Raw genomic sequence first — 27,803 nt, forward strand, 5'->3', positions numbered from 1 at the left:
ACTGGATTCTAAGGAGGGCTTTCTATCAAGTAAACAATTACATTGCCTGATTAATGCATGTGTCAGCATCATTCGTTTTGGTCACAAGTCACCTACTGTCTTGTTCTTATCCTTTTTCTTGTTAGTAGGAAAGAAAATTTTGGTGTGGCTTTAAGAACTGTGGTCTGGAATTTAAAAACAACCTGCTTAAGATTTTTTTTTCCTGTATCAGCTGGGAAGAACGCTTTGTTTCTTCTTCAGTGTGAAATGCAATAGATAATTTTTTTCCATAAATACTTAACTTTTGAAAGTTACCTCTAATAGGTATATGCAGCTGGCATTTTTGCATGTAAGCCCCCAGACAGTTCTAGTTTCTTTGAAATGGAAGATTTAGATACTGACTTTTCTGTGAGCCTAGTACAGTAGTCGGGCTGGTATTGTAAGTAAAATTTTACATTAAAAGTATACCTGATTTTAAACTATGATGTTTTTCTAGCCTTAGTGAAGAATTTGTTTCTGTGGGTACTGGTTGGCAGGCTACATTCAAAAGTCTTTTTTTTTCTCCATTTCCCTTTAATCTCTTCTGTACATTCACTTACTTGATTTTTTTGTGTATGTGTGAAGTGGAACTGCTCTTTCTTTCCAGTCAAAGACTATGAAATTAATCTATTGAATTAAATAAAATAGATTTATGATTATGTCTTCAGTGTTTCTGTGACATCCCTAAGTATTTCTTAAACTTAGCCTTTTGTATTCTTCCCCCATTTTTACATCTCTTTCTCTTTTTCTCTTATGAAGTCTTGCTTTGGTAGTTTCAGTGGAGATAACATTGCATTTGTCATTAATACTAATTTTGAGACATCTTGTAATAGTAGTTGTCATGAGTAAGGTTTGAACATATTTGGAGGTCTTAGCACACTCAAGAAAAAGCCTAAATGTTTTTGTGGTTCATGTTGGGGATCTGAAAGTTCACTTATGATGCCATTTATTCTTTCCCAGCTAACAGCTGCTTGAGATGATATTACCCATTCTACAAGCTTTTCTAATTTTTCCCCCTCTTGATCTGTTTGGTATTTATAATAGTATTTGGCTAATTTATTGTTAATTCTCCACTGGCAACTTCTGATGGGATTTTTAGTGAACAGTTGGAAGGAAGTGTTGACAGCTTGATAGATTCTAAATGATAAATTCTACTTTATTTGTATTCAACAGCTGCATAGATTGTATAGAACTTCTTTGGGGACTACAGTTTTTGTTGAGCAAAAAGCAATATGCTTATGCCATTTTGAGGAAAATTCAGTATAGTTGCTAAATATCAAATATCAGCTAAATATTGCTGATTTGAATGTGGGATGTTTATCAGAAAGGAGAAAAAAAAAGTCATTGCAGGAGTGCCAGGACTGTATTGGAATGTGAGCCAAAACCATGGTATAAGAGTACTGATGTAACATCTTTACAACTGTTCTGAATTGTTGCTGTAAGCACAATTGCATTTGTGTCATAAATAATATGCTGCAAATAATCAGCACTTCTCTCCACAGCAGGTACTTCGTGTAGCAGTGTTAGAACTGTATGCTCAACATTGCTGTTGTTAAGCTAGGTAATACAGATTTATGTGTTGGATACTAGAGCTAGTTCTAAAGGGTTTATTTAGAAGGTGTTACTGTGAGTTGTGTCCCAGCTCCTTCACATTCAGCAGCAGCAACCATTACGCTTTCGCATTTTTGCCAGGTACTTTTACTGTGAGTGGAAGCATTACTTCTTCTGTTATACTTGCTTCTGGATTTTATAGTCAGTTGATTTGGTGAATATGGGAGCACTGTTTTTAGTATAGGTACCTGTAATCCAGAATTCTATCAGCTGTTACATATTTTTGGAAGATTTATTTTGTTTTATCAGGTTCTTTCTTTGCTAGCTATAAAATCACAGAAGAGGTGAGAATGAAAGGAACCTCTGGAGATTAAGACTTTCACAGATTATTCTGGGTTGAAAGGGTTGCACGAGGATTTTCATGTCCAACTATTAAGTAAATGGGTCATACAGGGATCAACCTTGGCATTATTAGTACCATGCTCTAACCAAGTGATGTAATCTCATTGTCTAATCCAACATGGTATTCAGAGCAGGGTCAGCTACAGCAGGATGCTCAAGATCTTGTCCAGACTGTCTCCTGGAATGCTGACCTCTCAGCTTCTCTGGGCAACTTGTACTAGGGTTTGACCACCTCACAGTAAAATAATCTTCCTTATGTTTAAATGGAAATTTCCTAGACTTCAATTTGAGTCTGTTGCCTCCTGTACAGTAACTGGGGACCACTGCTTCATCTTATTTATCCCTTCCTTCAAGTATTGATCAGATTACTCTTGAGTTTTCACTTCTCTAGGCTGAACAATCCTGGCTTGCTTTTGTCTTGTGTCAGGTGCTCCCAATCCCTTACAATCTTTGTGGCCCTTCACTCAGCTTGCTGCATTAAGTCCCTGTCACTCCTGTAGTGGGGAGCTTGGAGCTGAGTATTTCTCCCCAAGTACAGAGAAAGGATAATCACCCTCTCCCTACTGGGTGGTATTGTTCCTAATGCATTCAACTTCCTTTATCCTTTTGTTTTAGTGGAGTTTGAGGGGGTGTTGAGGTTTTTTTGGGTGCAAGGGCTGTGCTGGCAGGATGTTATCTTGTAGTGTATGTCAGCTTAAGTGAATAATATGAAAATATCTGAATATCTTAATTTTATTCTATTTGTTAGTTCAGAATGACAGAGAGGGAGTCTGAACAATGAGCTATTGCCCATTTACACCTGGAGTAATCTTTGAATAATATGTTGGTAAAGGAAAAAGAAGTGTGATATGATTAAGTGAGATTGCATTCCTGAAGATGCTAGGGATTTTTTTAGTGTGTTCTAGTTTTGCCGTAGTTTGTCACTGGGCTATAGTGTGACTGATACAATGGCTTTATTAGTTATTTGAGATATTTGGTCTGAAGTAGTAAATGAACAGACATGTCAAGGACACTTTGGTCATTTGTCCCACAGATAGTAATCAGAGAATAAACTGTTTTGTGGTGTAGCTTAAAATTTAAACATAAATAGACATGTTATTCTTAACTGAGATAATGCCACAATATAAGAAGGAAATAAATCTGTTAGAAAGCATCCAAAGGGGCCATGAAGATGGTCAAGGGCCTTGAGGGGAAGCCGTGTGATGAGTGGCTGAGGACACTTGGTTTCTTCAGCCTGGAGGAGACTGAGGGAGGACCTTGGAGACCTCATTGGAGTCTACAGCTCCCTCAGGAGGGAAAGTGGAGGAGCAGGCACTGATCTCTTCTCTGGTGACCAGAGACAGGACCCAAGGGAATGATGTGAAGCTGTGTCAGGGAGGTTTAGGTTGGATATTAGGGAAAGGTTCTTCCCCCAGAGGGTGGTTGGGCACTGGAACAGGCTTCCCAGGGAAGTGGTCACAGCACCAGCCTGACAGAGTTCAAGGAGGGTTTGGACAATAGTCTCAGGCACAGTGTGTTCCCTGCAGAGTTAGGAGTCGAATTTCAGTCCTTGTGGGTCCTTTCCAACTCAGAATATTCTGATTCTATGAACATTCTGCTACAGAAACAGGTTATAGAAATGAGTCCTTCTTGCAGGCAGAAATGTCTTAAATGTCAAGCAATATGATGCCTATTGTAAGTGGACTAATGTGTTAGTCAGTCATGTAATTAAAAGCTTTTAAACAATGAGAATTTTGATATCAGTAAGAAAAAGGGAACTTGGGTAAAAGTATTAGTAACTGTCAAAGTATGCTAAGATATATTTTTCAGTGTAAAGATTATATTTTTTTGCCTTATAACATTGTTGCACTGCTCTAATTTCTGTACATTTTCTCAGTTCCAGGGTGCCTCATGGTGGCTTTGCCCATATAATGGGTGGCAGTGGGTTGCAAAATTTTACTATTGCTGCTGTACCATATACTGCAAATCTTTTACCAACATCAAGCACATGGTATGGTAACTATTCTCATTAAAATATCTTAAACCCAGGGCTTTTTCATCTCAGTCACAGTTAAAAGTACAGGTCTTTAGAATATTAAAAGATCCAAAAAAATTTAAACAGTTTCTGCAGTATTCACTCTCCAGCATGAAGGTGTGGTGCGTTTTATCCCAAATGATGTTACATTATGTATGCTCATTGTTTGCAACTTGAATTTGTCTAATTAAAGGTAGTGAAATAAATAAAGGAATATTAAAGTGAAGTTATTGCATTACAACTTACTGAAGTGAAAAAACAACGTAATTTCCTACAATATATTCAGATGCTCAATGGTGTCTTTTTTTTTTTTTTTTCTTTTCAGTATCAACATGCTCAAGTTACCTGAATACCCAAGTAAAGAAATCCTGAAAGACAGGCTTCTTGTGGCATTGCACTGTGGAAGCTATGGTTACACAATGGCATAATGAAGTCTAGAAAACCCATCTGACCGTGCAATTTTGTTAATGTGCAATTTTGAATGGCAGAAGTAATTTTGGAAACTGTCAGAAGAAAAGCATCTTAGATGCTGTAGGCCATTGGCATGGCTGGGCTTCAGAACTGGCGCAGCATCATCATCTTTCTCTCCATTATTGTGTTGCCAAGGTAGCTTTGATACCATCATAAGAAATTTCTCAGTGTGCTGTATTTTCATTTTTTAGAATTACAGATCTGTATGGAAATCAGTTTACGTGCTTTTCGTTATTACTTCACTCTGAGAAAGTTTGTCAGAATCTCTTTCCACAGTTTACATTTGATTTCCAACTATGTGGTTGAATGACATTTGCATTGCAGTTTACTTTGCACTCAGCTGGAATACTGCAAATGAAAAGTTGTACTTTATGCCTTGTTGCATGTGAAAGTGCCATTTATTTTTGCAGACCACTACAGAAAGTTCAATTGGAATATTGTACAGTAAGACAGAGCTGATGTATTTTCCATTTCTTTGCATAGTAACAGAAAGAAAATTTTATAACTTTTTGGTATTCTAATGTATATAATATGTAAAGATTAGACTGTTATGACTGGAAAAAAACAACAGATTGAGTTTGCCTAGTTTATATTAGAATTTACACTATATTCTACTAAATACTTAAAGTATTTGTGACTTTATAGTCAATTTGCAGTTTAGAATTTGTAAATATTGTTTAAGATCTATATCCATTGTTTGAATGCCTTTACTTGGTATAATTGTATGTTCAAAAGGTATTAATTAAATTTTAATATTTTAACCAGAATTGGAATGTGACAAGTTTGTGTGTCTCTGTGGGCAGATTATTCTTTTTTTTTATTCAGGATTTTATTAATCTTTCTATAATTTAAATTGTCATAGAACCAGTATTTGAGGAATCATTGTCAAAGTGTGTGGATGGACATAAAAAAGTGCACAAGGAAGTAAACTGAGCTTATGAGGTTAACTGACAAAACTGTGATAGTTAGACTCTTGTGTCAAAATTTGTATGGAATTAGAATCTGTTGCACTTATTCAAAAATACACAGCAAGAGCCCAGCACATTTGATAAGTAGCTGCACTTGTAGTGGTTGATGATGCTATTGCATAACTGTTTTTCTAGGGCCCCTGGGGTAGGTCTACATTGTTGTTTTGATTCGTGCTAGGAATGGTTTTTCGTTGTGTTTTTTCAGTTGTGGGTGTGTTTTTTTCTTTGTAAATTAGTCTGGTCATCCCAGCTTGTCATGCTTTTGTCTTGGAGAATGCAAATTGGATTCTGTCCCGATGAAACCAGACAGAAAAAATGGATCCAAAAACGTACCAGATGTTAATGGATGAGCATCAAATTTATGTCTGCAAGGCTTAAATGATGCAAAGAATATCACAGAAGAATATTACAGATCTGAAGAGTTCACAAATTAATTTGGTCATAGCAATCCCAGCAAACATGCAAATTTTAAGGTTCAGGTCCACAGCAGACACTTTTTCCTACACAAAGTGCTAATACATGTGTAACCTAAGTTCACCAGCTGGTTTAGGCTGCTTATTTAGTGCTGGTTTTTTTTTTTTCAGATTTTATTTATTTTAATCTAAAGCATACATAACATCTCTGGGGGTGTGAGAGAGGTTATGAAAATCCAGAAATCATTGGACCATCTTGCCACAGTAATTTTCCTTTGGACTAAGCTTTATACATGAACTTATTAGCTTAATTTCCTTTCTGGTTCTGTTTGTGCACATGTTGTGTAAATGCTGGTTTAAATTCTGAGGCAGATTCTGTTGCTGCAACATGAGGAGAATACCAGTTATAGTGGAAAGAGCAGACTCTTCCAACAGAACAGTCTGGGGAAAGCTGCTTGGCTGTTGATTCAGTCAGTGGGGAGGTGCTGTTCTCTGGTGTGCTTGAGGAAGCTTAGGCTACTTGAATAGCTTAGACATTTGAGGATGTGCAGGGTTTTAACATTAAATCCCAGTTACCTTGGATCCTTCTGTTTAGGAAAAGTACTTTGCTCACTTGCACAGCTGGGCTGTACTTGGTTCCTTGGTTCTATTGCTTATTTTATTATGTGCTGCTGCAAGGTAGATTGATAGGAGGTCAGGGTTTTGAGCAATATGAGGTATTTTTCAGGTGTTGGGTGTTTGTTTTCTTTATGTAAACTGGGATTTTTGTCTTTAAGGTTTTACTGTAAAAAATGTTGTTCATTAACTGCTATGTGTTCTGTGATTTTTTTTTTTTCCCTTTTACATGTTTTATTTACAGTGATGTACAGCAGTTTCCAGGAAGCCAAAACATTGCATGCTCCTGCAGTGTTCAAAATAAGTCATACTGCAAGGCTGAATGAAGACAAAAAAGATTTTTTTTTTTTTCACTTCTATATTATACTGTGGATGACAAGAAGATGAATTTGGTCTCAACCAGTTCACCTAACATGCTTGGCAGCTGGTTTTGAAATGTAAAGGAGAGCAGAGTTTTAGTGTTCTCAGCCATTTCCTATGACAGATCTCCCTGTTACAGCCTCGCAATGGTAAAGCAGGTTATTCTTGTTGCCTCTGTGCCCCATGTTAGTCATGTCCCCTGTGATGTATCTTGTAGGATTTCTTGTAATGTTTGTGCTACTCACCCCCCTAACAGATCAGAATGAAGTTCCTCTAAAATCCTCCTGTAATAAGAAAGCATGATGTAAATATGCAGATCATAGGAAGAGAGCTGTTGATACTGGACTCTTGGTATAACATCAACCTTGTTATTGCTTGTTTTAAAGGGTTTTTTTTTCCTGTGGAAACTGAGCAGTGCTGTTGACTGCAGCTGACCATGTGAAGTTAGCAGGATTTAATTACTGCATTGAAAGGCTGTTTTTAGGACACCTGTGCCCTATTAGCAACAGGGTATGAAAAGCCTGTTGAGAAACTATAACTTAATATAGCTTATAGTTTAGAATGGTTAATTGGTTTATATTTGTTCTCTCCCACTGTGCCAGAACAAGGCAGGGTGAGTGTTTTATCTTGGAAAGAACAGAACAGATGTCTTGTCAGATCATAGATCATGAGTGCTCATTAGCTTTTATTATCTTTATGAAAAGTTAGATAGCAAAGCCTAGTTTTTGATGCTTGAAAATGTGTTGTGCATCTAATGTTGCAAAACCATTAAAACCATAAACTGTGAAATGCAGGTTAATGACTTCTACTGTATGTTTCATAGTCAAGTAAGATTGAAAATGGAATGACAGGAAGATGGTGGTTGGCCAGAATTTTCCAGATACTTGGAGACTTTCAAATGCACAGTAAAAAAGAAAAATTAGGATCACCTGTGCTTTAGAAATTATGGCAAGTCAGTAGTTTTTGCAGCTATTATTACTGAGAATTTTTAGCATGTCCATAGAAGAGCATTTGTCTAGTTAAGAAGTAAAATCAGCGAACTACTGAACTGATGCTAAGAAGCAAAGCTTTAAATCAACTAGATTAAACCTCCTCAGGGATTCTTGAGTTGTAAAGATAAGTGCTTTTCAAGTCAGAACATCTGTTTTTATCCAGACTTACTATAGATAATCATACAGACAAGAGACAAGATAGATAGACAAGGGACTGTAATACATGTTTTATAGACACACCTGTCAATTCAACAACATTTTTACACTCTAAGGACACTAACAGAGTTAATGTACTTCTGTGGAGCTGGCTGTTGTTTAGAGGCAGTAGGAATCACACCACATAATGAAACCTAGTGTAAGGTTTCTGGCTTCATCTTAGGTTAATTACTGGCTAGTTTCATTTAAAAATAGCTCTGTGCATTTAAGTAGATTGAAACATTTCTAATTATGTCTGTAAAGCAGGATTTCTAGTTTCAGTTTTTAAAATCTGCATGTAATTCAAACTAATAGAATATATTAATGAAAATGGAATTAAGATAGACTGCACCTTTAGTTTGGGTTTAAAAATGGCATTATTGCATGTCTTTCCATAAATGCATATAATTTAGTTGGAGAACATTATTTTTGAAATGCTCACTTAATATGTTTGAAATGCTACAAATTAGGTCCAAAACACCCCTAAGAAGGCCTGCAGTGGTCCACTGAAATATTTCCTCTGAAATCAATGTAATTTGTGTGTTAATCATTTGTGCGTTAAAAAGTCTCTCATTGGAAACACTTTGGTCTCCTTATTTTATTAACTGCTTTATATGGAGACATTTTCTCTTATATCAGAGCCCTCTCAGATTTTTCCTGATCATTTTCTCTGAATGTGATGTGCAGCCATTGGTAGGAATAGTAAATAACATCCCTAAATTTGTGTCAGGGTTTTTCCCATGGGAGATTGTTAAAAAAAAAATGAAATACGCTAATATGATTGGAAACTCTTTAATGCCAAAAGAGCAGAAGTTGAGTAGGAGTACAAACACTGAAGGGAAGTGTCTCTGAGGTCGCTGTTTGCAGCTGCATATACTTGCTGCATTAAGTGCTTGTGACATTCTCTGCCAAGAGTTCAACTATTCAGTTTCATACAACGCCAAGTGATTCATTGGGATTATTAGGATACTCCTGGGATAGCTTTGCCATACTGATTGCCTCTGACATACCAGTTTGCTTAGATTAAAAAGCAATTGTTGCTGTCTAGTCAAATTTATAACCCCTGGCAAAAGGAAACTAAACCCTTGTGCTGTCCAGTATATAAAAACACCTTTGGTGTACAAATTACATGGATTGGAAAGAAAACTGAATACTTGAAGAATGATACTAGTTAACATGCATAGGGGAAAGATTTCACGGGTATCTAATAGACAGCTTTTCTGTACTGGTGAGTTTATTCTGATGCATTTAGATTAATTCTTCTAATTGCTGTCTTTATTTCTACAAAGTGACACAGCTATTGATTGGTATTTGGATGCCTGTGGATGTTACCAAAAGCATGGCTTTTCAGTGTATGCCAGCTAAAAGATGGGATTGTACTATGGGGAATCTAAATTTTGTATTAGATTACGTCTGGAGAAGTGGTCTGGAGACAACTACTGTGCTTTATCCCTGATTTGTGGGACATATTAGTGATGCTCTTAGGTGTAGGACCATAAGCAAGAAAAAAGAGGAAATAAATGGTAGAGGCACACTTCTGAAAGTGAAGAGTATCTTCAGGAAAGAGGTGAGTCGTGTACTGAGTATAAATGTGGAATAACAGGGCTGTTTTGAGAACAGATATGTCATTCGTCTGGCAGATGGGAAAAGTGCCTGAGACTCCTAGAGATACAATCCTTTTCTCTTCCCTGCCTGATCTGAAGGCTGCAGTCTGCTGCCCCTGAGACTGGGAAGACTGGTTGGGCTCAGCCAAGAGCTGGACCATGGTGGAATTTCTTTATGTTTGATGCTAGCTCAGAATGAGCCTACTGCTGACTTGTCATTTTCATATATCCCCCCCACCCCATGCCTTAAGGCAGATTTTTGGCAGTGTTTGCTAAAGCAAGTTAAGCTTCTGCTGAAAGGGCATCACTTCAAATTGTATGTTAGAAGGGGCTCGCTTCTGTGCAGATGAGATGCTCCCCATTAAGCACAGTGGCATGAGTAACTGCTGAAATGTGTCTCTAGTTTAGGAAAATTCTATATGTAAACTCCATGAGCAGGACATGTGGGGGTTAATAGTCATATCTGTGCTCTTGGTCCTTAGCAACTTGACATAATTTAAAAATGCACCTTCTTTATGTTGTGTGTTTGTTTTGGAAATAGTCTCTGTGTGTCTTTGCTTAGGTTGTTGTTCTTTGCAGGAGTGTTTTTATTTTAGCGTATTTAGTATATCCATCTTCAGTATTGACTGGATTGTGGAAGTTTAAGAGCTTAGACCAAGCAAATGTACTTTCAGTCTTACTGTGTATTGTGCGACACTTTCCTGTGTCTTCACTGGTAACGGCACCAGAGGAATGGACTGAAATAGTAGAAATGTGTGAGTGAACAACTGTGATAAACTTCAATGTAAAACTATACTTTCTATAAGGTGCATTAATACTTCAGTTTAAACTAACACTCTAAAAGTTCAGCAGTGTGTAATTACAGCTCATAGCAATGTGCACATTGTGTGTGTGTGTGTAAATGCCTGAAGAAAAGTTTTTTCTTACTGTCTTTTATAGAAAAAAAAAAGACAAAAAAACCCTTTGACGGTGTCTTGCCCTGCTGGCCTGTAGGTTTTGTTTCTGCTTGTCTCTCTATCTTGTTTCCAGTACCAAGCTTCTCAGTTACTCAGTCTTGACTGGTTTGATGTGAGTTCACTGGGGGCTTTTGCTTTGTCATGTATCTTTGCAGTTAACAGACAGCAAAGTTCAGTGGACAGGCAGATGACAGGGAGACTGCCGTGGTTCATATTTGATGTCTGCGTCTGCCACTGACCCCCTTTGTAACCTCGGTGAATCCCTTTGTGTCTCTGTATGTAGGCTGTGCTATTGCAGTTAGAGTGTAAACTTCTGAGGGAAGGAGACAGCCTCTGTGTGTCTGTGTGATGCTGTGCAGAGCAGATGAGTTTGGCAGGGATTATGTGGAAGTATCCAGACATAGTGTCTGTGTTTTTACCCAGGGTTTAGTTCTGTTCCTTGGGGACCGTCCTTGAGTGGGGTCTCAGGAGTGTACTTATTCTTCTGTCACGCCTATCCTGCTGAGCCCTTCTGGCAGCTGGAGCAAACTGGAGCAGATGGCTGTCGTAAGGGAAACCTCAGTATCTTGAAAATGCTGTTTAGTGCTCACCAGTCACAAAGTTTGAAAGTGGTAACAGAAGGGCTCAGGATCAACCAAACTCTCTCCAAGGCTTGCTTCTGCCTCAATGTCTTGTCCTTCCCTGTCACCATGACTGTGTGCTTGGTAAAGTGTGGGGGAATATGTTCATTCCTGTAGTCTATCTGGAAAGCAGTCATGTCTGATAACCAGTGGGGATTCTCCATACAGGTGTGACTCAGGTGCTTTAACTTGCCCTAGAAGCACCATCTTGTCAAGATCCTTTGTAGCCTTTATGCTGGAGGCTTTTACACCTAGACACTGATGGTCTGAATGGAGATGTGCTTCTGATAAGGTGGGAAATCCCCACGGTTTAATGCTGATTCCTTAACTTTCAGATAAATAAGGATCTAAGCGTTGCTTTCTGGTTTGTGACAAAGTTTAAAAGTCACTTTAAAGAAGTAGGCGTTATCCTATGGCAAATCTTACTTTCTCCTTAAAGCAGAAGTGAATTTAATTTTCAGAAGCCTTGATGGTGAGTTTCATGCACCCATTATTTGGGTCTGTTTCTGTATCCACTCAACATTCCTGGAAACTCCTGTACCAAGACTAACCACCTAAAGTTGAACCCATCCCAAAAGTCCATCTTGTGTTGATCCTACCTTTTTCTATACGTATGAGCTCTCTCTAGTACAACATTTACTTAGAGTCTGCATTTTATTTCTGTTATGTAGAGATTCTAAATCTAATCTGGATCTTCAATATGTATTTGCAATGAATATGATTTTTTGGCTTAATAAAAAAAGCCCTGTGCACTTGTATCTTTGTAAGATGAGCAGTTACGTACATGAAGAGACTTTAGGTCTGTGTTTGAAGTGGGTGGCACTTAAAGAAAAACTCAACAATTTGAGGGACAAGGGTGGGGAGTTCCTTGATTTTTCCAGAAATGTGCTGGTCTTTTCATCCAGAGTGCTATCCTCCAGCTCTACAGAGATGTTGCTTTTTTAGAACATACCTTATTTTTACTATGACTGTGGAATATTAGGTCTTTCAACTCCATGCAATCCATTCAATTCCCCTTCAGACAAATCAAACTTCACAGCATCAGGAACACTTCTGAACACGATGGAATGCAGGATAGAAGGCAGTAAACCAGCAAAGAATCTGCAGGATCTGAAGGTCTCTAATTTTGAAGGTGACATATAGGTATGTGGTGATTTATGCCAAACATCCACTCCTACCATCCCTCAAAAAAGGAGTGCCAAGTATCTAAAATATTTCCATTGATTTTGCTGCCTTAGGAAAGCTATTTACTCTGATCTTGGACCATAAAGCTGTGCTAGTTCAGTATGTCTGAACCTGCTTAAGTAAGGAAGCTTAATTATTTTGACATTTTTATCTGACTTCAATCTTTGTAGGATACCATGTCTTCCATCTGCCGAAGGCCAAACTAAATGCAGGATATCCTATTCATCAGACTCATGTAAATTGGTGGGTAAGGGAATGTCTTTATTTAGAAACCTTTGCTGAGATTCCAAAGGCTTTTAACTTTTGGGCTAAAGCACAATTTTTATCAATTACTTGTGTAAGAAAATTGTCTTTTGCTTGTAAATTGGTATAAGTTGCTGGAATGGGAGGATAGTATAATGTGCTTCTAATGAATAGTATTTAATACAGAGTTAATCAGTCCAATTCCTCTTTCCTCTAATGAATTTAGTGTTTGTATGTTAGCCTTTTTTTTTTGTAGACTGTTGTCTATGGGAGGTATGACCTTTGAATAATGTGCCTTGTCATTTCCTCCCATTTTTGATTTCTTTTTATTGCCAAGCTGCTACATTAGTGTTCTGAGCAGTGATTTATCTAAATCTTTGCTGAAATCAGGTAATACAAATAAGGACACTTACCTTTAGGGAGGCTTTTACTCTCTTTAGATTCTCTTTCTGCATGTATAAGACTACCTTGAAATAGGAAATTTAACATCTGCCCTACACTACTTTTTTTCATATGTAGTCTTGAGTTCTTAAAATTCTGAATTTTGGAGGAACATGTGTTTCTGCTTATGTTGTCCTAAGACCATATTTCCTCTTTATTGCTGAATCTCGTTTGTGGTAGGAAAAGACTCTGATCATCAGTCTCCAGAGAAAATACCAATGTCTTGATAAAAGATTTCTTCTGCTACTTATCACAGGGTACCTAGGGCAAACTGGGGAAGAATTTTCCATGGAAATGTGGTGTGTGCAGGCTACTGAATGCATCATCTCTTTGTTTCAGAGCTGGGGCTGCAAACATCACTCAAATGTGTCTAAAACAAGTTTACTTAAAAGAGGATAAAATTAATGTCCTGAGGGAGAAGCCGGATGGACAAAGAAAGGGACTATAAAAACTGTTGAGGCCCCTTTGGATGCATCAACAAGAACAGGCTCCTTTAATTTCTAATTGTTTGCAGAAACTCCAGGAAGACCGCTGCAATGCTCACCTGAGGCTTGCCAGCTCTGGAATGTGCTCTCCCTTTCTCTCCAGCCTTGGTGCCTGCAGCTGCCCTTCTCTCTCTGTTGTTTCTTCTTTTCTCTCTCTCCTCCTCCCTCTCTCATTTTTCCCTGTTTTTTTATTGACAGGGAGAATTATCCTTCTATTTGTCGCAAAGAAAGCAGGTCAAAAAGAAAGAGCTCTGTTTTGTGGAAATCCACTAGTGCCACTAGAAGAACCAGCAGTCTGAAATGTGCTCCATCATAGCCCCCTCAGCTGACTCCTATTGCTTGTTTTGTGTGTGGATGAGTCTGCTCTCCCTGCACATACAGCAAGCACATGCCTGTGCCAGCCTTGAAAAATGTTAAGAATAAATTTTCTGTTAGCTTTCATAATTATTTCCAGTTTTCATTAGCAGCTCTGATTATTAGGATAGATGCTTTAAAGGTTGGCACATATTAGAAAATGCAGCAAGGAAGATCACGCTGATGTCAGAGGAGACTCTGGGACCCTTGTCATAAGAGTGAAAACAGGAAAGTTTAATACAAGTCAACTCTGAACAGTTAATGAAAGTCAGCTAAAATTAAACTTGAGGCAGCAGTCAGTTGAAATGCTTCTTACTCCAGTCTTGCTGTGCTCTTGGTGGTATTCAATCCTTACACCATGTGTCCCAGCTGAACTTAAAAGGTAACCCTATCCTTCCCAGCCTACAGCTTCTCCCAAAGAAAGCTTTGTGTAAAGTGTTCTGACCTTCATTTTTGTGAGAAAAATCTAATTACTACACAGAGAGACTAAATCCATAGCAAGCATTTTTTTTGTGTGTGTTCTTTTGTGTGTGTTTATTTTTTAATGTAAATTTCTTCCAAGTGAAATTGAATCCATCTTGCCTTAAACCTGTTAAGTCAAGATGATTCCTTGTGCTACCTGGATTTTGATTTGACTGCAAAGCTGATATGAATTGAGTGCTGATGCCCTGGCCCTGTGTCTTTGAACACTCTGCCTAATGCAAATCCTAATATGCTGATGTGTAAGAGTTCTCTGTATTTACTGTTGTGTGACCATGCAGGCAATATTTCTGATCTGAACACTGACCCTTGCTGTTTGTTGTGCTTGGTGAGATGGTACCAGCAGCAGATAAGATTCAAATAAGCCAATGGGACAGATCTGTCTGAACCTTCCAGAGACGGTGGGGTTCTTCTTGGGAAGCAAAGCCCATAACATTTATCAATGCTGCAGTTACATTCTGGTGCCTCCTACCTCTACCCACCCTGCAGCTCTATTTGCTGGCCATAAAATGAAGTTATTTTGTCACCTATGGTTATTAATTTTAACTTAAGCATAGTAAATTTAATGCAGACATATTTAGTTACTGTGAATTTGTCTCCCGTGAAACAAAGGGGCACTGACTTTGCAGACTTATGTAAAGGGTATCTGTTTCTCTTAAAAATAATGGAAACTGCAGGTTAGGACATCTTGTAGAGTAAGTGTATATACTAAGAATCAATAAGTGTTTTATTAGTGCCTGGAGATCGTTTGACTGTAAAGGATTTTTTTTTTTTAAGAATCCAATTGCTGTAAAGAGATAAAAATGTTAACTATCTGCTTCACTTTCATTTAAAATCTTGTGTTTAATTTCTTCTTTGTAGGTAATGATTTTCTATTATTTTGCTGTAATGTTTGGGCTTGGAGGAAAGTGGGTTTAAATGATGGCTTTTATTTATTCAAACATATTGTTGGCATAGGTTTTACTGTTCCTATTAGAAGTTTGAAAAATATTTCTTGCTGCACTGAAAGAGAACAAGATTCAATTTATAAGTATAATTTCCTACCACTGAGACACTCCATAACTTGGTTGAGATTAATAGAGCCTTATGACAGAGGCTTGATTTAAGGCAAGAGATTAACACTGCTTTATCAGCCCATACCACAAGTGAATTAGCTCAAGAAATCTGTTTGAAGTTGCTGAGTTGTCTGTTAGAAAAATGTCTCTGGATATTTATTTGATCACTGCTGAGTACTTGCTATACGTTTGTCTATCTGACAACACAGGAACAAACTTCACACCAGCCATGCTTATTTTACAGTAGCATGTTTTATGTTACTCTTTGTTATCCCACAGGAAGATGGAGTGCTTTGGAGGTCAGCTATTGGCTCAGGGGATAATTTCTAATAAACTAAGTTAAAATTATCAAACAGAATTACAGTGATGTTCTGATTTCATTGATCTATTGAGGACAAAAAACCCAACAAAAACGCTTAAGCGATGTTTTAATTCGAAAGGTTCTTTTCCTACACTTGTGAATCTTTTTTTTTTTTTTTTTTTAAATCAGCAAAAGAAGCCTTGTTTTCTGTCCTACACATAGAAGTGTTTATCTTTAAAGCACATTAAAGGTGCTCAGAAGTTGGGCATGATGGCCTGGTAGATATATGGATGTGTACACAATGGACAGAGGGAACTGGGAGCAAATGTGCCAGGGCTGCAGCTGACCGCTGATCCAGGTTGGCGTTCCAGCTCTGCTTCTGATATAAAGTATATCAGCACCAAATGAGAAAAAAAAAAAAGACTGACACACCATCCATTTCTGTCATTTGGCAGCTGTGCTGTGTATCTGAAGATATAGACACCAAATTAACTCATAGTCCTTAAGATCCTCTATGCTTTGTCTGGAGTAAAGGAGAAATCGCATCAGGAACATAAATAAATATAATGTATGTTCCTGTGTGTGCACAGGATATGCATGTGTGCACACAAATGCTTTTTCCTCCAGTACCTTTCAATTCTCTTGGAAAAATGTCTGAAACAGCTGTTCTTGTAAGTTCAGCTAGTCCAAAATGACGTCTGCATGATTTTGTGTAACTTTTATTTTTTTATTATCCTTGAATTGTAGCATCTAGGGTTTTCTTTCTAAAGCTCTTTCTTCTAATAGTCTTTTGCCATGCTGGCTATGCAAATGAGTCTGCATAACTGTCTATCTAACATACAGATTGGATGATTGCTATGATTTTAACACCAAGCTTATGTTTGTTGCCCACAATAAGGTAATACACAGAGGTACATTCTCAAATGTAGCGGTAAATGCAAAGAGGAGCATTTTGTATGCACTAGGTATGCAATGACAAATGCTTAAAAAGTGCTTTTTCTGAGTATCTCAAACAGCATCTTGTTTCTTTGCTAGAGATAAGAATTAACGACGCTGGTAAGGGGTGTACATTTTGCTGGTGTGAATATCTGCATTTCATAAAGCCAAAAGAGTGTACTTGTGGTGTGCAGACAGAAGTGTGGGTGGGAGAGCAGCTTTTATGTGCAAACAGCTTGAAGCCCATTTGCGAGACTTGTCTTAGGGAAGAAGGAAGGGGAGGTCCTCTCTGCATCCAGGCAGGAGCAGCGGGCTTTGTCCCATGCCTGCAGCATGGGCATGAAGTTCTGCTCATCACAGTGAAGTACCAAACCAATATCATAATCTGCAGCTTGAGGGTCAGGACAGCAAGCTGGTTTAAACAGTGTGACTCAGATAGCAATAGAAGAAAGCTAAAAAAGGCTAAAAAAGAATTGCTAAGTGTAAACAGATGATCAGAGACATAAGACCTAAACAATAAAGGACAGGTACCCGAGAAAATATTGTCCTTACTTGTTTCCACTTTAGGATTTCTCCAAACTTTTTGATTCAGTTCAGCAAAGGCTTGAACTACCTTCATAAGCTTGGTTGAAGCAGGCCACAGTCTCTGACTGCTGCAAGGAGCAGGTGACAGCTATGTCTACCTTGACAAGGTTTCCACATCTGTTTCTCTTCATGAGCTCACACACAGCCACAAAGCTCTCCTGCAGCCAGGTTTATTCCCATATAAAGGGCAAAGAGACAAAGCCCTGTTACCTCGAGAGAGTTACAGTCAGTGGAGGTGTTACCTTGCGAACTCCTGAGGTTTCCTCTGTGCTCAGTTCCGAGGGGCTTCCCTTCCCCTGTGTGCCATCAAGGAAAACGGTCACCATCTGGTCCAAAGTGTTTGTAAAGTTCATCTCTGCAATAAATGTCATTCTACAAGAATATAAACAGGCTGTTGCTCTACTGCGTTACTGGATTGTTCATACCAGTATGCCAAAAACTTGGAATTAATTAATGCTAATAAAATTAAAATGGATATTTTCCAGCAGAAATTTCCTTGGCAGAACACTGGCTGTGATGCTACTGCGGACACCTCTGACTTGCTATGGTGCCCACGGAACCCTTTTTTTCTTGTAGGTGGAATGAGGAAACTGCCTGCTTTACACTAGTTTCAATCTGAACGTAGAGGTCTATGCCCATGTTCTCTTCTGACTTTTTGTATGGGAGGCCAAAACATATGTGGGTTTTTTTTTTTTTTTCAGGTGTTAACTATTTCTGAACTATTAAAATATATTTTCCAGAAAGACTGTTGGCAAAAACAGTTGAAGATCTGCCTTTTTCTTTACAGATGTGTTTAAATAGTTAGCGGAGACACCGTATTAAAATCTTACAACTTACATATACCTTAAATTTACTTGGCCTCAACTGATGTTGGAAACTTGACCATTCAATTAAATATTCCTTCTCTAAGGTGTGCTTTCCATGTCCATGGCACTTGGACACCATGGCCATTCTTCTAATTAGTACTTGAGACTTTTAAATAATATGAGCTCTGTGCTCAGTATTGTGGAATACTCTTCAATATTGGGGAGGCGCATCAATTTCCAAGTTTCTATTTGTACATCCCTTCTCTCTTCCTATCTGTCCCATAACAGCCTCCTCAGACTTTATTTCACTTTTTTTTTTTTTTTTCCCCTTGGGCTTTTTTGTTTGTTTGTGTTTTTGTTGTTGTTTTCAGACTATGGACATGGGAGTTATAGCTAGTGTCTGACTGAATTTATGCAATCCATATACAGGAAGATTTTAGCTTACTATTCCAATTTTTAAACACCTGAGAACTGTGATAGCATTGATATGAGTATAGATAAACAGACATTCCAATGAGAAGCATGAAAGAAGGAGTATTTATTTACTTATTTTCTCTAAAGCCAGATTCTCAATCAAGTGTTTGTGCAGGTACATACACAGCATGGAAAAAAAATAGAAGGAATTTGAAGTCCACATGCAGCTGCAGACCTATGTCACTGGAATAGCAGAAATGTGATGAGGTAGTTTGCATGACTAGTGAAGGGCTCTGCATCCAATGATAGACTGGGAGAGTGATCCTTGACTGACAGGGAACCTGGACTGAGTTAGGAACAACGGGAGTCAACAGGGCAAATACCAGACTGTGGAATCACATGGGCTGCATCCAAGGATGCCAAGCATTGGCTGATAAAATTGCAAAATCCCTCTCTATCCTCTTGTAAATGTGATGACTGTCAGGGAACAGGACAAAGGCAAATGCCTTTTTAATGCCGTTTTAATGAAAGGTAGGGAGAAGAATCTGGGGAACTTTTGACCTGTCAGCCTAACTTCATTTCCAGGAGCTTGTCTTCCTGGAAGCCATGTTCAAGCACGTGAAGGATGGGAAGGTGACGGGAACAGCCAGCAAGACTGGGAACAGGCACCATGGGCAAATTGTGTCTGACCAGTCTGCCATGTTCCTGTAGTGGTGAGTAGATGAAGGGATTGTGATGGGGGATGTTTATGCTTTTATACTGTTCTGTGAGGTGCAGGGGGAAAGAATGGCGGAGATCAGAGGCTAGCTGAAATGAGGGAAATTCCAAGTAGATACTAGATTTTTTTTCCCCCACGAGGGTGGCCAAACACTGTAAGAGCCTGGCCAGAGAGCTTTTGGTGTGTCTCTTCTTGCAGACATTCAAAGCTAGAACATAGGTATGAACAACTTGATATACTTGGAAAAGAAGGTCAAACTACTTGATAAGTTGAAGTCCTTTCCATGCATACCTGGAATTTGAGAAAGATGTAAGTCTCTGGTTTGCCTATGTGATAGTACATCTCAAATGTGGATCTCCCACTTTCCAAGAGACTGTCCTAACTAGTGGAAATGACATTTTCTTAATGAGAAATCCTGGCAAAACCAACTTTGTTTTCATACTAGCAAGTTCTGGAGGAGGTGGAAATGACAGTTCTTGGGAGTTATCTTTTCCAATGCCTTGTTCCATTTAAAACTTAAACAGATAAAACAGCACTACATAATTTATTCTTTGTTAATATATTTTTTGTACTGTAGTGTAAACAAATATTTTTTGTGAGATTTTCTTTTACAGTGTTTTGTTTCAGACGTATTTAACATTAGCCAGAAAAGCAATTTTCACTACAGAAAACAAGAAACAAATAGGACTTGCCTTGTGATTAAAGTCTGTGGCTTTGCTATTCATATTGTAAACTGCATGAAAGCACCTCTGATAGAATGAGAAAATCTTCAAGGTTAAGTGTCAGAAGAAGGCATCATTTTATTTAAGCCGTTCTCTTTTCATTTGCCTTGGAGAATATGTTTTCAATAAGAGGCTGAAGTCTGATTGTTCCTGCAGTTGTGCTGGCGTGTTGCTGCATCATCCAGACAGAATGAATTCTGCTTTTCCCCTCAGCCATTTGAAAATACATTCCACTGTGGTGACACTCACCACCCTCTTCCCTTCATGTCCCTCCTACCCAAGACAAGTTATTCCTCTGGCTAGAGAGGCCTCTTCCAGTGCAAAGGGCCAAGAGAAAGTCTTTGAAATTATGGGTGACAGCATTGCTCCCTCTCTCATGGTAGTGGGCAGGCTCTTGCAGTGCCTCCTGGTCTGGCAGCAGGGAAAGCCACCGCATTGTGTCCTCCTGCTGGAATACACGTCGTTCCTTAAAGCCTAGAGAGATGTGACAAACTCCATGTTGCTGAAAAATTTCTTCGGGGAATATTTTGCAGATGATTCTAAGTGTATTTCTGCAGTCTGTTTTCCACTATCCATCTGAGATTTGTAAGGGGTCTGCAACACCTCCAGAAATGAAGGGAAGACCACCTTCTCCTGACTTCCTGGGCAGCAGAATAGGTTTGTGTGACTGGGGACCAGAGACACTGTCCCTGCACACCCAACCAGTTGTCAGAGTTTTCATTCCACAAATACTAAAAGGTGGCAAAAAGAAAAGTGGAAGAGCTTGAGAACTAGGTAAAGGTGTCTCATCTTTTGAGATACTAACTTAAGCAGTATTGTCCTTGAGATAAGAATATCCTTGAGATTGTCCTTGAGATAACAGTGTCCTTGAGATAACAGTATCCTTGAGATAACAGTATCCTTGAGATAAGGATGAGATTTTTGTCACTTGCCTTCATTTTAATTTGATGTGAGAGCCAAATGGCAGGTGCAAGGGTTTGTTTGTGAGGTCCCCTAGAACAGGGGCTGCCTACATAAAGCCCAGTGCTTGAGGAATTCAAAGACTTTTGGAACAGGATGTCTTAATATGGAATCGTTCACTCGAATGGGGATATTCAAAACTGGGAACACGGCTTTTAATTTGGGGGGGGGGGGGTGTTGCTTTGCGTTATTTGTTTTCATATTGTATTTCATGTTGTTAATTTTTATTATATTGGTTTGTTCTGTACTCTCCTGTTCTCCTGGAAAGTGTTTTGTTCCAAGGTTTGTCGTCACGCCTGTTGCTTGTCTCTGTCGGAGCTGCTGGCTCTGTTTTGCCCAGGCTAGCTCGAGACTCCGACAAGACAGGAAAACTCCCCTAGGTCCTAGAAACCAGGAGGACAGTGAAGGGGCTTTTTCCCCTGTCATGAGAGAGACCCCGTTGGTGGCAGAGGAAAGGAGTCAGACTTGGTGAGAGGGCGAGTCCAAGGTCTTTATCCCATCCTGTTGGGTCATCTGCCTCGGTTCAGCTGCTCAGGCAAAGTCCTTGCCCAGCCTCCTGTTCCAGGCTTATCTACAGGGGACGGGCTAAAGGAGAGGACAAACCAACATCCAATGAGGGATAAGGTGGGAGTGGAACAGGGTTGGAGGGACATTTAAAGAAACCAATGGGAACATAAAAGGAGGAACCTCCTTGGCTCTTGCCCTATCACTCGATGTCCTTTACCCAAACTCTCTAGAAGCTGGGAGGAGCAGCCGACAGACAGACACGGCCCATAGGAGGGGACTGGGAGGAGCGTGGGAGGACAGGGAAAAGGGGTAGGGACAAACCTTGGAATAAAACACTTTCCAGGAGAACAGGAGAGTACAGACCAAACCATTATAACATAAAACCCAATCTAAAAATAAGTAACATAAAATACAATATGAAAACAAATAACACAAAGCAATTGGGGGGGGGGGGGGCGGGGGGAAGTTAATTTCCTTAGGGGACATGAAGCTGATCTATACCTTCAGGCAAAAGTTCAGGGATCAAAGACTGCATCTCCTATTGTAAAAGAGGGGCTGTTGTTCAGCACAAGAGACTGGTTTATGTGAGTCATATTTCAACTATTCTTTTTGTCATTTTGTTCTTAGATCTTTGAGCCATCTATAAGAGTAAAAAAGTTACTGCTAGAGAAATTGGAAACTAGTAGTTGATAAATAGTGCTACATCACTCTGCAAAGAACAGTTGATGAATACTACCATTGTATGTGAAATGTTTCTTTTCCCCCCCTCTTTAATAGCAACATTTTAAACTACATTGTCCCACACAGGGGACTGCTAAGTAAACCAGAACTGACATATGATAAATGTAAAGCTGTGGTTACAGCTCCAGAAATCGATGAATTGCATGTCTCACATGTGGAAGGGCAGTCATGCTGTTGCTGCTTCCAGGGTGATAAATGTAATTCAATCTATGAGCAGTAAAACATGAGTGTAACTTGATAATGCAAGTGCTTACCTCCAAGAGGAAAGAAAAGTTTTTGAGGAACTGTGCTGCTCTGCTATGAAACCTCCTGCAAAGGAGTTAGTTCTAAACCTTGCAAGGAATGCAAGAGAGAACTGTGTTAGTGTATAAGGCAATAACCCAGAGAATATTTCTCTAACAAATGTGGTTTCTTACCTGTGAGTATTGTTAATCCATCTCAGGCACAGGAGCACCAAACAAAATGTCACTTTGAGAGATACTGGAACAAGAAAGATAATAATGCTGTAGATGAAGGCCATTATTTATGGCACTGTGAATGCAAAAATGGACCTCTGGGAATGACCCCCTACAACTCAGCAAGCTAGAAAGCAAGTTTTAAAAGCTGTTCTGTAGCAAGTGAGTAAATAAATTCTAGAATTAAGAGGAAAACACAGGTTGAAATAGATTTCAGGGACTGGAAATGAAGGTGACACACTCTAGTTCTTGCTGGGGACCCTGATTTTGTCATGTGCCTGGTGGGCTGCTAATCATGAGTGGTTTCTGATAAAGAACATAAAGCAGTTTCCTGCCAAAGCTGCTTGATTTTATTTTTAATTCCATTTTGAATTCATATTTAATAAAGGATTTTTTTTTTTCCTGAGCAATTCAAGGAAATTCAGGCAGTGTCACAGTTCACTGAGCTTGTGCCAGGACACTGCAGTGTTCTGTAAGGTTAAAAAAGACAATTTTTCTTGTTAATATGCTGTTAAACAAGCCAACCCTAGCTGTCAGGGCTGCCACAGCAAGACCTTATTGGAAGGTTGTCACCAGAAGGCCGGCAGACCATTATTGAGTGAGCATGCAGGAGCTGATAAATTCCTTATGTAGCTCTAACATATGGAAGGTTTAATAACAGCAATGTCTTCAAGCATATGGAAATGCTCTAGGAAAAGTCTAGCCCTCCTGTACTGTGAGCAGGAGCTTGGGAAGGTCGTTTCAACAATTGCTTTTCTCACATGTTACGATAATGACATGAGATATATCCATTTTGCACAGAAGAAAGTCAGAAGTGTTTAATTTGGAAACAAGTACTTCTGGCTTTTGCATTTTAATTGAAATGCCTTCCTACCCACAGAGCTTTTTCCTAGACCCTAGTTTTACACAGGGCAGGTGCACAGACAAATGCCCGCTTAGCACCGCGTGGGCTCCTCTACATTTCTAGAATTTACTGAAAGTTTTGATAGACTGAAAAGAAGATATAAGAAAAAAAAGACCATGCAAATGAAAAGAAAAAGTGCAGTAGATTTCCTGGGTTTTTTCCCCTCTTCATTTTAGTTTAACACACTCCACCTTAATGCTTTGTATGGGAAATCTTCCACTGCCCTTTGGCACTGAGCTCCATACCCTACTCGTCTCAACAGGAGGCAATGCTGCTTTCATGCTGCTCATCAAGACATACTGTCTATGCAAATAAGATGCAGATGATTATTGCAAGTACTTGTACCACAGAAGTGCTTGGAGATCCAGATGGAGCAGGTGAGACCTAAAGGAAGTGCTGCCCAACATTACTGGTTGCTAATGGTGTAAAGCAAGAACATTATCTGTACAGCTCCAACTGTGTAGGAACTTTCAGGCAAACATTAAGTACAGGGCACCTATCTGGCAGTAGATTTTTAAGCTTCTTGCATGAGAGACAGGATTGGGTGCAAATGAACAAGCAAAGGCTCATCTGGTTACTGTCATGGAATAGAAAAATTAGAAATGAAAGATGCATTTGTGACAAACAAGATGGAAATTCCTTGGGAGAGTGCACATATATTTAATATCTTAACATGAATATATTTGTTTTTTGTCAGAATAAATTGCTAAGATCAGTCTTGAGATACTAGAAGGAAATCTCTGGATTATGGTGCAAGTGAATTCGCAACCCTCAAAACTCTCTTTAAAAATGCTGATCAGAAGTAAACAACATCAAACTATGGTGTCACTTAATAGTGGATGAGAGATTCCAAATAGATATTCTTATCAATAAATGAACTACGGATATTTTCCCAGCTTCTAGTAGATTCTTTCAAGAGGTGTTTTATTTAGAAGTTGATGTCTTTTGTCTCTGGGCTTTTAAAAAATATATTTTATAACAGCACAGAATATTTCAGTATATTTCCAGGCTTGCTCACAATAAATCTCTTCTCTACACTTGCTATTTTCCCAGATGCTTATATGTTTTTCTGTCAGTCTGACCTGTCAGTCTCTGAGGGTGGCAGTGATACCCACTCCCTCCCCCCCTCCACTTTGCTGGCAGCCCAGTTTCTGCTTGTTTCACCTCTCAGACAATTTCACAACAGACACAGGGCATGCCTGGTGTCTCTCTAACCCTGGTGTGGTTTAAAGGTAGTCATGCTGTCTTAAAAAACAGAACCACAATCCAGGTGAGTGTTGTGCTGATAGTAGATGGAAACCAAATGCTTCATTATGTTAAACTTCATTCTCTTTTTTTGAGAGCTGACCCCAAACTCTTATCAAATCAGTAAAAGTGATCAGTAACAGTTCCCCCAAACTAGGGGAACTTTAAACCTTTTTTCTCTGTAGCTTCTTTTCAGAATGATTGAACAGTTGCTCATGCACTGTGTGGGGTGCATTTCCTTCCTTCCTTCCTTCCTCCCTCTCTCCCTCCCCAAGGCAAGTGGAGGTGAGCGCAGTGGATGAAAAAAGCACCTGTGTAGTTATTCCTCCTTTTTCTTCTGCTGGTAGTAGCCCCCTTGCTTGCAGTTATTCTTCCTCTAGCACAGCAGTAACTAGACTTCAAGACCCTCAACTGACTGCCTTTTTTTTTTAGTTTCTCTCTCTTTACAGACATACTGTCATGATTTTGAAAAATGCTGGTAGGCTAGAGAGAGTTTAAAGCAAAATGTGGGGGTGCACTTCAAGTGGCATCGCCTTCTGAACACCACTGGATATGCTGTTTGAAAACAGGTATTCAGGTGAAGTGACCAGGTTTCTGTTTATCCCTCAATCCCGTTTCATCTCTTCTGACTGGGAAAAATGTTCGATGAATCTGAAAACCCAATTTGCAGGATTTCAGAAGAAGAAAACTGAAAGTCTTGTTGAAAGATATTGTGTCTAAGAGCATCCTGCACTTTTCCCAATAAGACATTATCGATGGGACTTGTTTAAAATCTGCCTTCTTCCTCCCTGCAGCCCTCAAAACCTGTGGCATGGGGGTCAATGTTTTGTTAATCAGGGGACCACTGAGAGTTTCTGGAAGAAAAAGCATGATTGTCCTGAGTGACTCTGTTTGTTTGTTTGGGCTTTTTTTTGTTTGTCAAAATTCACTTGATAAGGTTTTACTCTGAGGTTTTTTATTTTGTCAGAGAAGTGAAATGAAATCTTGCTAGAGTGTGAAAGCTGCTGTGCTCTAATTGTGCCAGGATAACAGCAGAGGCACAAAGTTCCCTCTGAGCATCCAGGACAGACACGAGTGCCACTGGGAATGCGTCTGATAGTGGAACCCACAATTTTCACGTGGTCAGCCCTTGACTCCTGAGCCATGTGCAACAAGATCCCATTGCTAGATGATGTTTGGCTGAATGTGGCTGGGATGCCCTTGGATCTGCCTGGATGTTTTGCTCTATCCTGCCATGGAGCTCAAGGGGCTGAGAAGCTGTTTTCCCATACCCTTTCTTGTGACTTTGCCACTACTCTCCCCTTGCCTTTCTGACATAAAAAATGTTTTTAATGGCTCTTGGCCATAGGGATTTTGTAGATGCTTACAGGGTCAGTAAGGCTTGTTGTCTAATGGGATAGGGAGAAAAAGAAATAATGTTTGTATATGATACCATCATGAAGCTGTTGGTGTCTACATAAAGGGTTATGCTGATAATTAATCAAATATCACATCTGTATCTGGCACAGTTCTATTTTTACTTCAGACTCTGCCCTGGGACTGTAGAATAGCTCTTAGAAACTCTTGTAAGAGATGAAAGAACTGAAAAATTCCCAAATGGCATCTAAATAATAGGCTGCAATGGCAGAGAGGTGAGAATGGACACTCCTCTCTTCATATTTGAGGCTAGATGTTCAGCATATCAGCTTTGCAACATCAGTGAAATGATGGGCATCTGTTTCTCTGACCTCTTTCAAGAGAGCATTTTTCTTTCTGTGTCTGAAATCATTCCTGGTTCACCTTCTTTCTAGTTCAATCTACAAAGCCTTTTGCAACTCACTGTTCCTCAGTGAAAAGCCATTTGGAAAGGCAATGAATCGTGAAGTGGTCTGATAAATAGTTGGCAGAGGAAAGATACTCCAGTGCTTGGGAGTCTAGTCTGGGATTTGAATCATCATGTGGGTGGTGGTGTGTTTTTTTTTTTTTTTTTTTTTTTTTTTTTTTTTTTGTGTTGTTGTTTTTTGTTTTTTTTTTTTTTTTTTTGTTTTTTTGTTTTGTTTTGTTTTGTTTTGTTTTTTTTTTTTTTTTTTTTTTTTTTCCCCCTCTCTACAGCACACTTCCTAAAGAAATAATTTAGCTTCACTTTGCAGCTCATGAAAGTGTTGTGGGAATGGCCTCTGAGGTGATTGGTCATCATAGCAGCAGGATGGCATCAAAAGAAAGATTGGAGCCTTTTCTATTGGTTTTTCTTCTAACTTTTTGTTAAATACACTGCCAAGTTCAGTTCCTTTCATACCTCTAACTAAAATATATTAAACAGGGTCAACTTTTACGGGACATGTCCTCCTCTTTTACTCGTGTTTTGACACCCAGAGGATGCAGCTGTAGATGGGATCTGAAAGAGTCCTTTGGGCATCTTTCTTTCTGCTGCATTCATGTTAGCTTCACGTGTCAAGGTTTCACCAAGGACATGATTGTGTTAATCTTTGCAGACTGATGGAACCGACAAATGATTTCTATTTATTAATCTCCAATGTCTTCAAAGAGCATTCAGATCTGTGGAAAACAATAATAATAAAGAAATTGTGCTTGACAATGGACTCCCCTCAGTCCTATTGGTGGTGAATGGTACAGTCAGATATAACGTATGACAACTTGAAGAGGTCAGTTGTTGACAGAGCTTTTGGTGTACCACATGTAATTGCAGAACTGCTGTTTGTCTTCCTGCTGATTCATAACTATCATTTTCTCTGCCATTTCAATGTCACTTTTCTCATCCCGATTTCACTTCATGATCCAGAAAAGAATTTGCTATTAGCACAGGTAAGAGGATTTTTCATAGTGCTTATCTGCTGAAAGTCACCCTGAGCAAACACACACCTGAAAGCAAATATGCCTTCAGACAGCATTTAGCGCAGGCAGCCAGGGTCCCATGGGGTAAAGAGCAGAATCTGCAGCAGATTCATGCAAGCCACAGTAGTGCACAAAATAAGGGCTCTCCTTCCCTCTCAGTTTCTGAAGGGGATCTCTGTGCTTTGCTTCCCAAGAAGCAAACACTTCTTCCAAGAGACACTTCTCAGCAGAACTGAGAGCTTCATAACAGCATCT

At 39.1% G+C, this 27,803-nt stretch overlaps 1 protein-coding gene across 3 annotated transcripts in view; it reads left to right on the forward strand.

Moving 5' to 3' along the window:
• Nucleotides 1-5,223, forward strand: part of HACE1 (HECT domain and ankyrin repeat containing E3 ubiquitin protein ligase 1) — a 48,159-nt gene extending 42,936 nt beyond the window's left edge. For 2 of the 3 annotated variants that reach the window (XM_040059281.2, XM_040059282.1), the window contains 2 exons: nt 3,848-3,961; nt 4,311-5,168. In XM_040059281.2, coding sequence (XP_039915215.1) covers nt 3,848-3,961; nt 4,311-4,413 — 217 coding nt within the window. In that variant the 3' untranslated portion in view covers nt 4,414-5,168. Of the gene's footprint in view, nt 1-3,847; nt 3,962-4,310 lie in introns of all 3 variants that reach the window. The other variant, XM_040059280.2, reaches the window with a different exon arrangement.
• The last annotated feature ends 22,580 nt before the right edge of the window (nt 5,224-27,803 follow it).

This window comes from Hirundo rustica, chromosome 3 (assembly GCF_015227805.2).
Source record: "Hirundo rustica isolate bHirRus1 chromosome 3, bHirRus1.pri.v3, whole genome shotgun sequence".
Taxonomy (NCBI): Eukaryota; Metazoa; Chordata; class Aves; order Passeriformes; family Hirundinidae; genus Hirundo; species Hirundo rustica.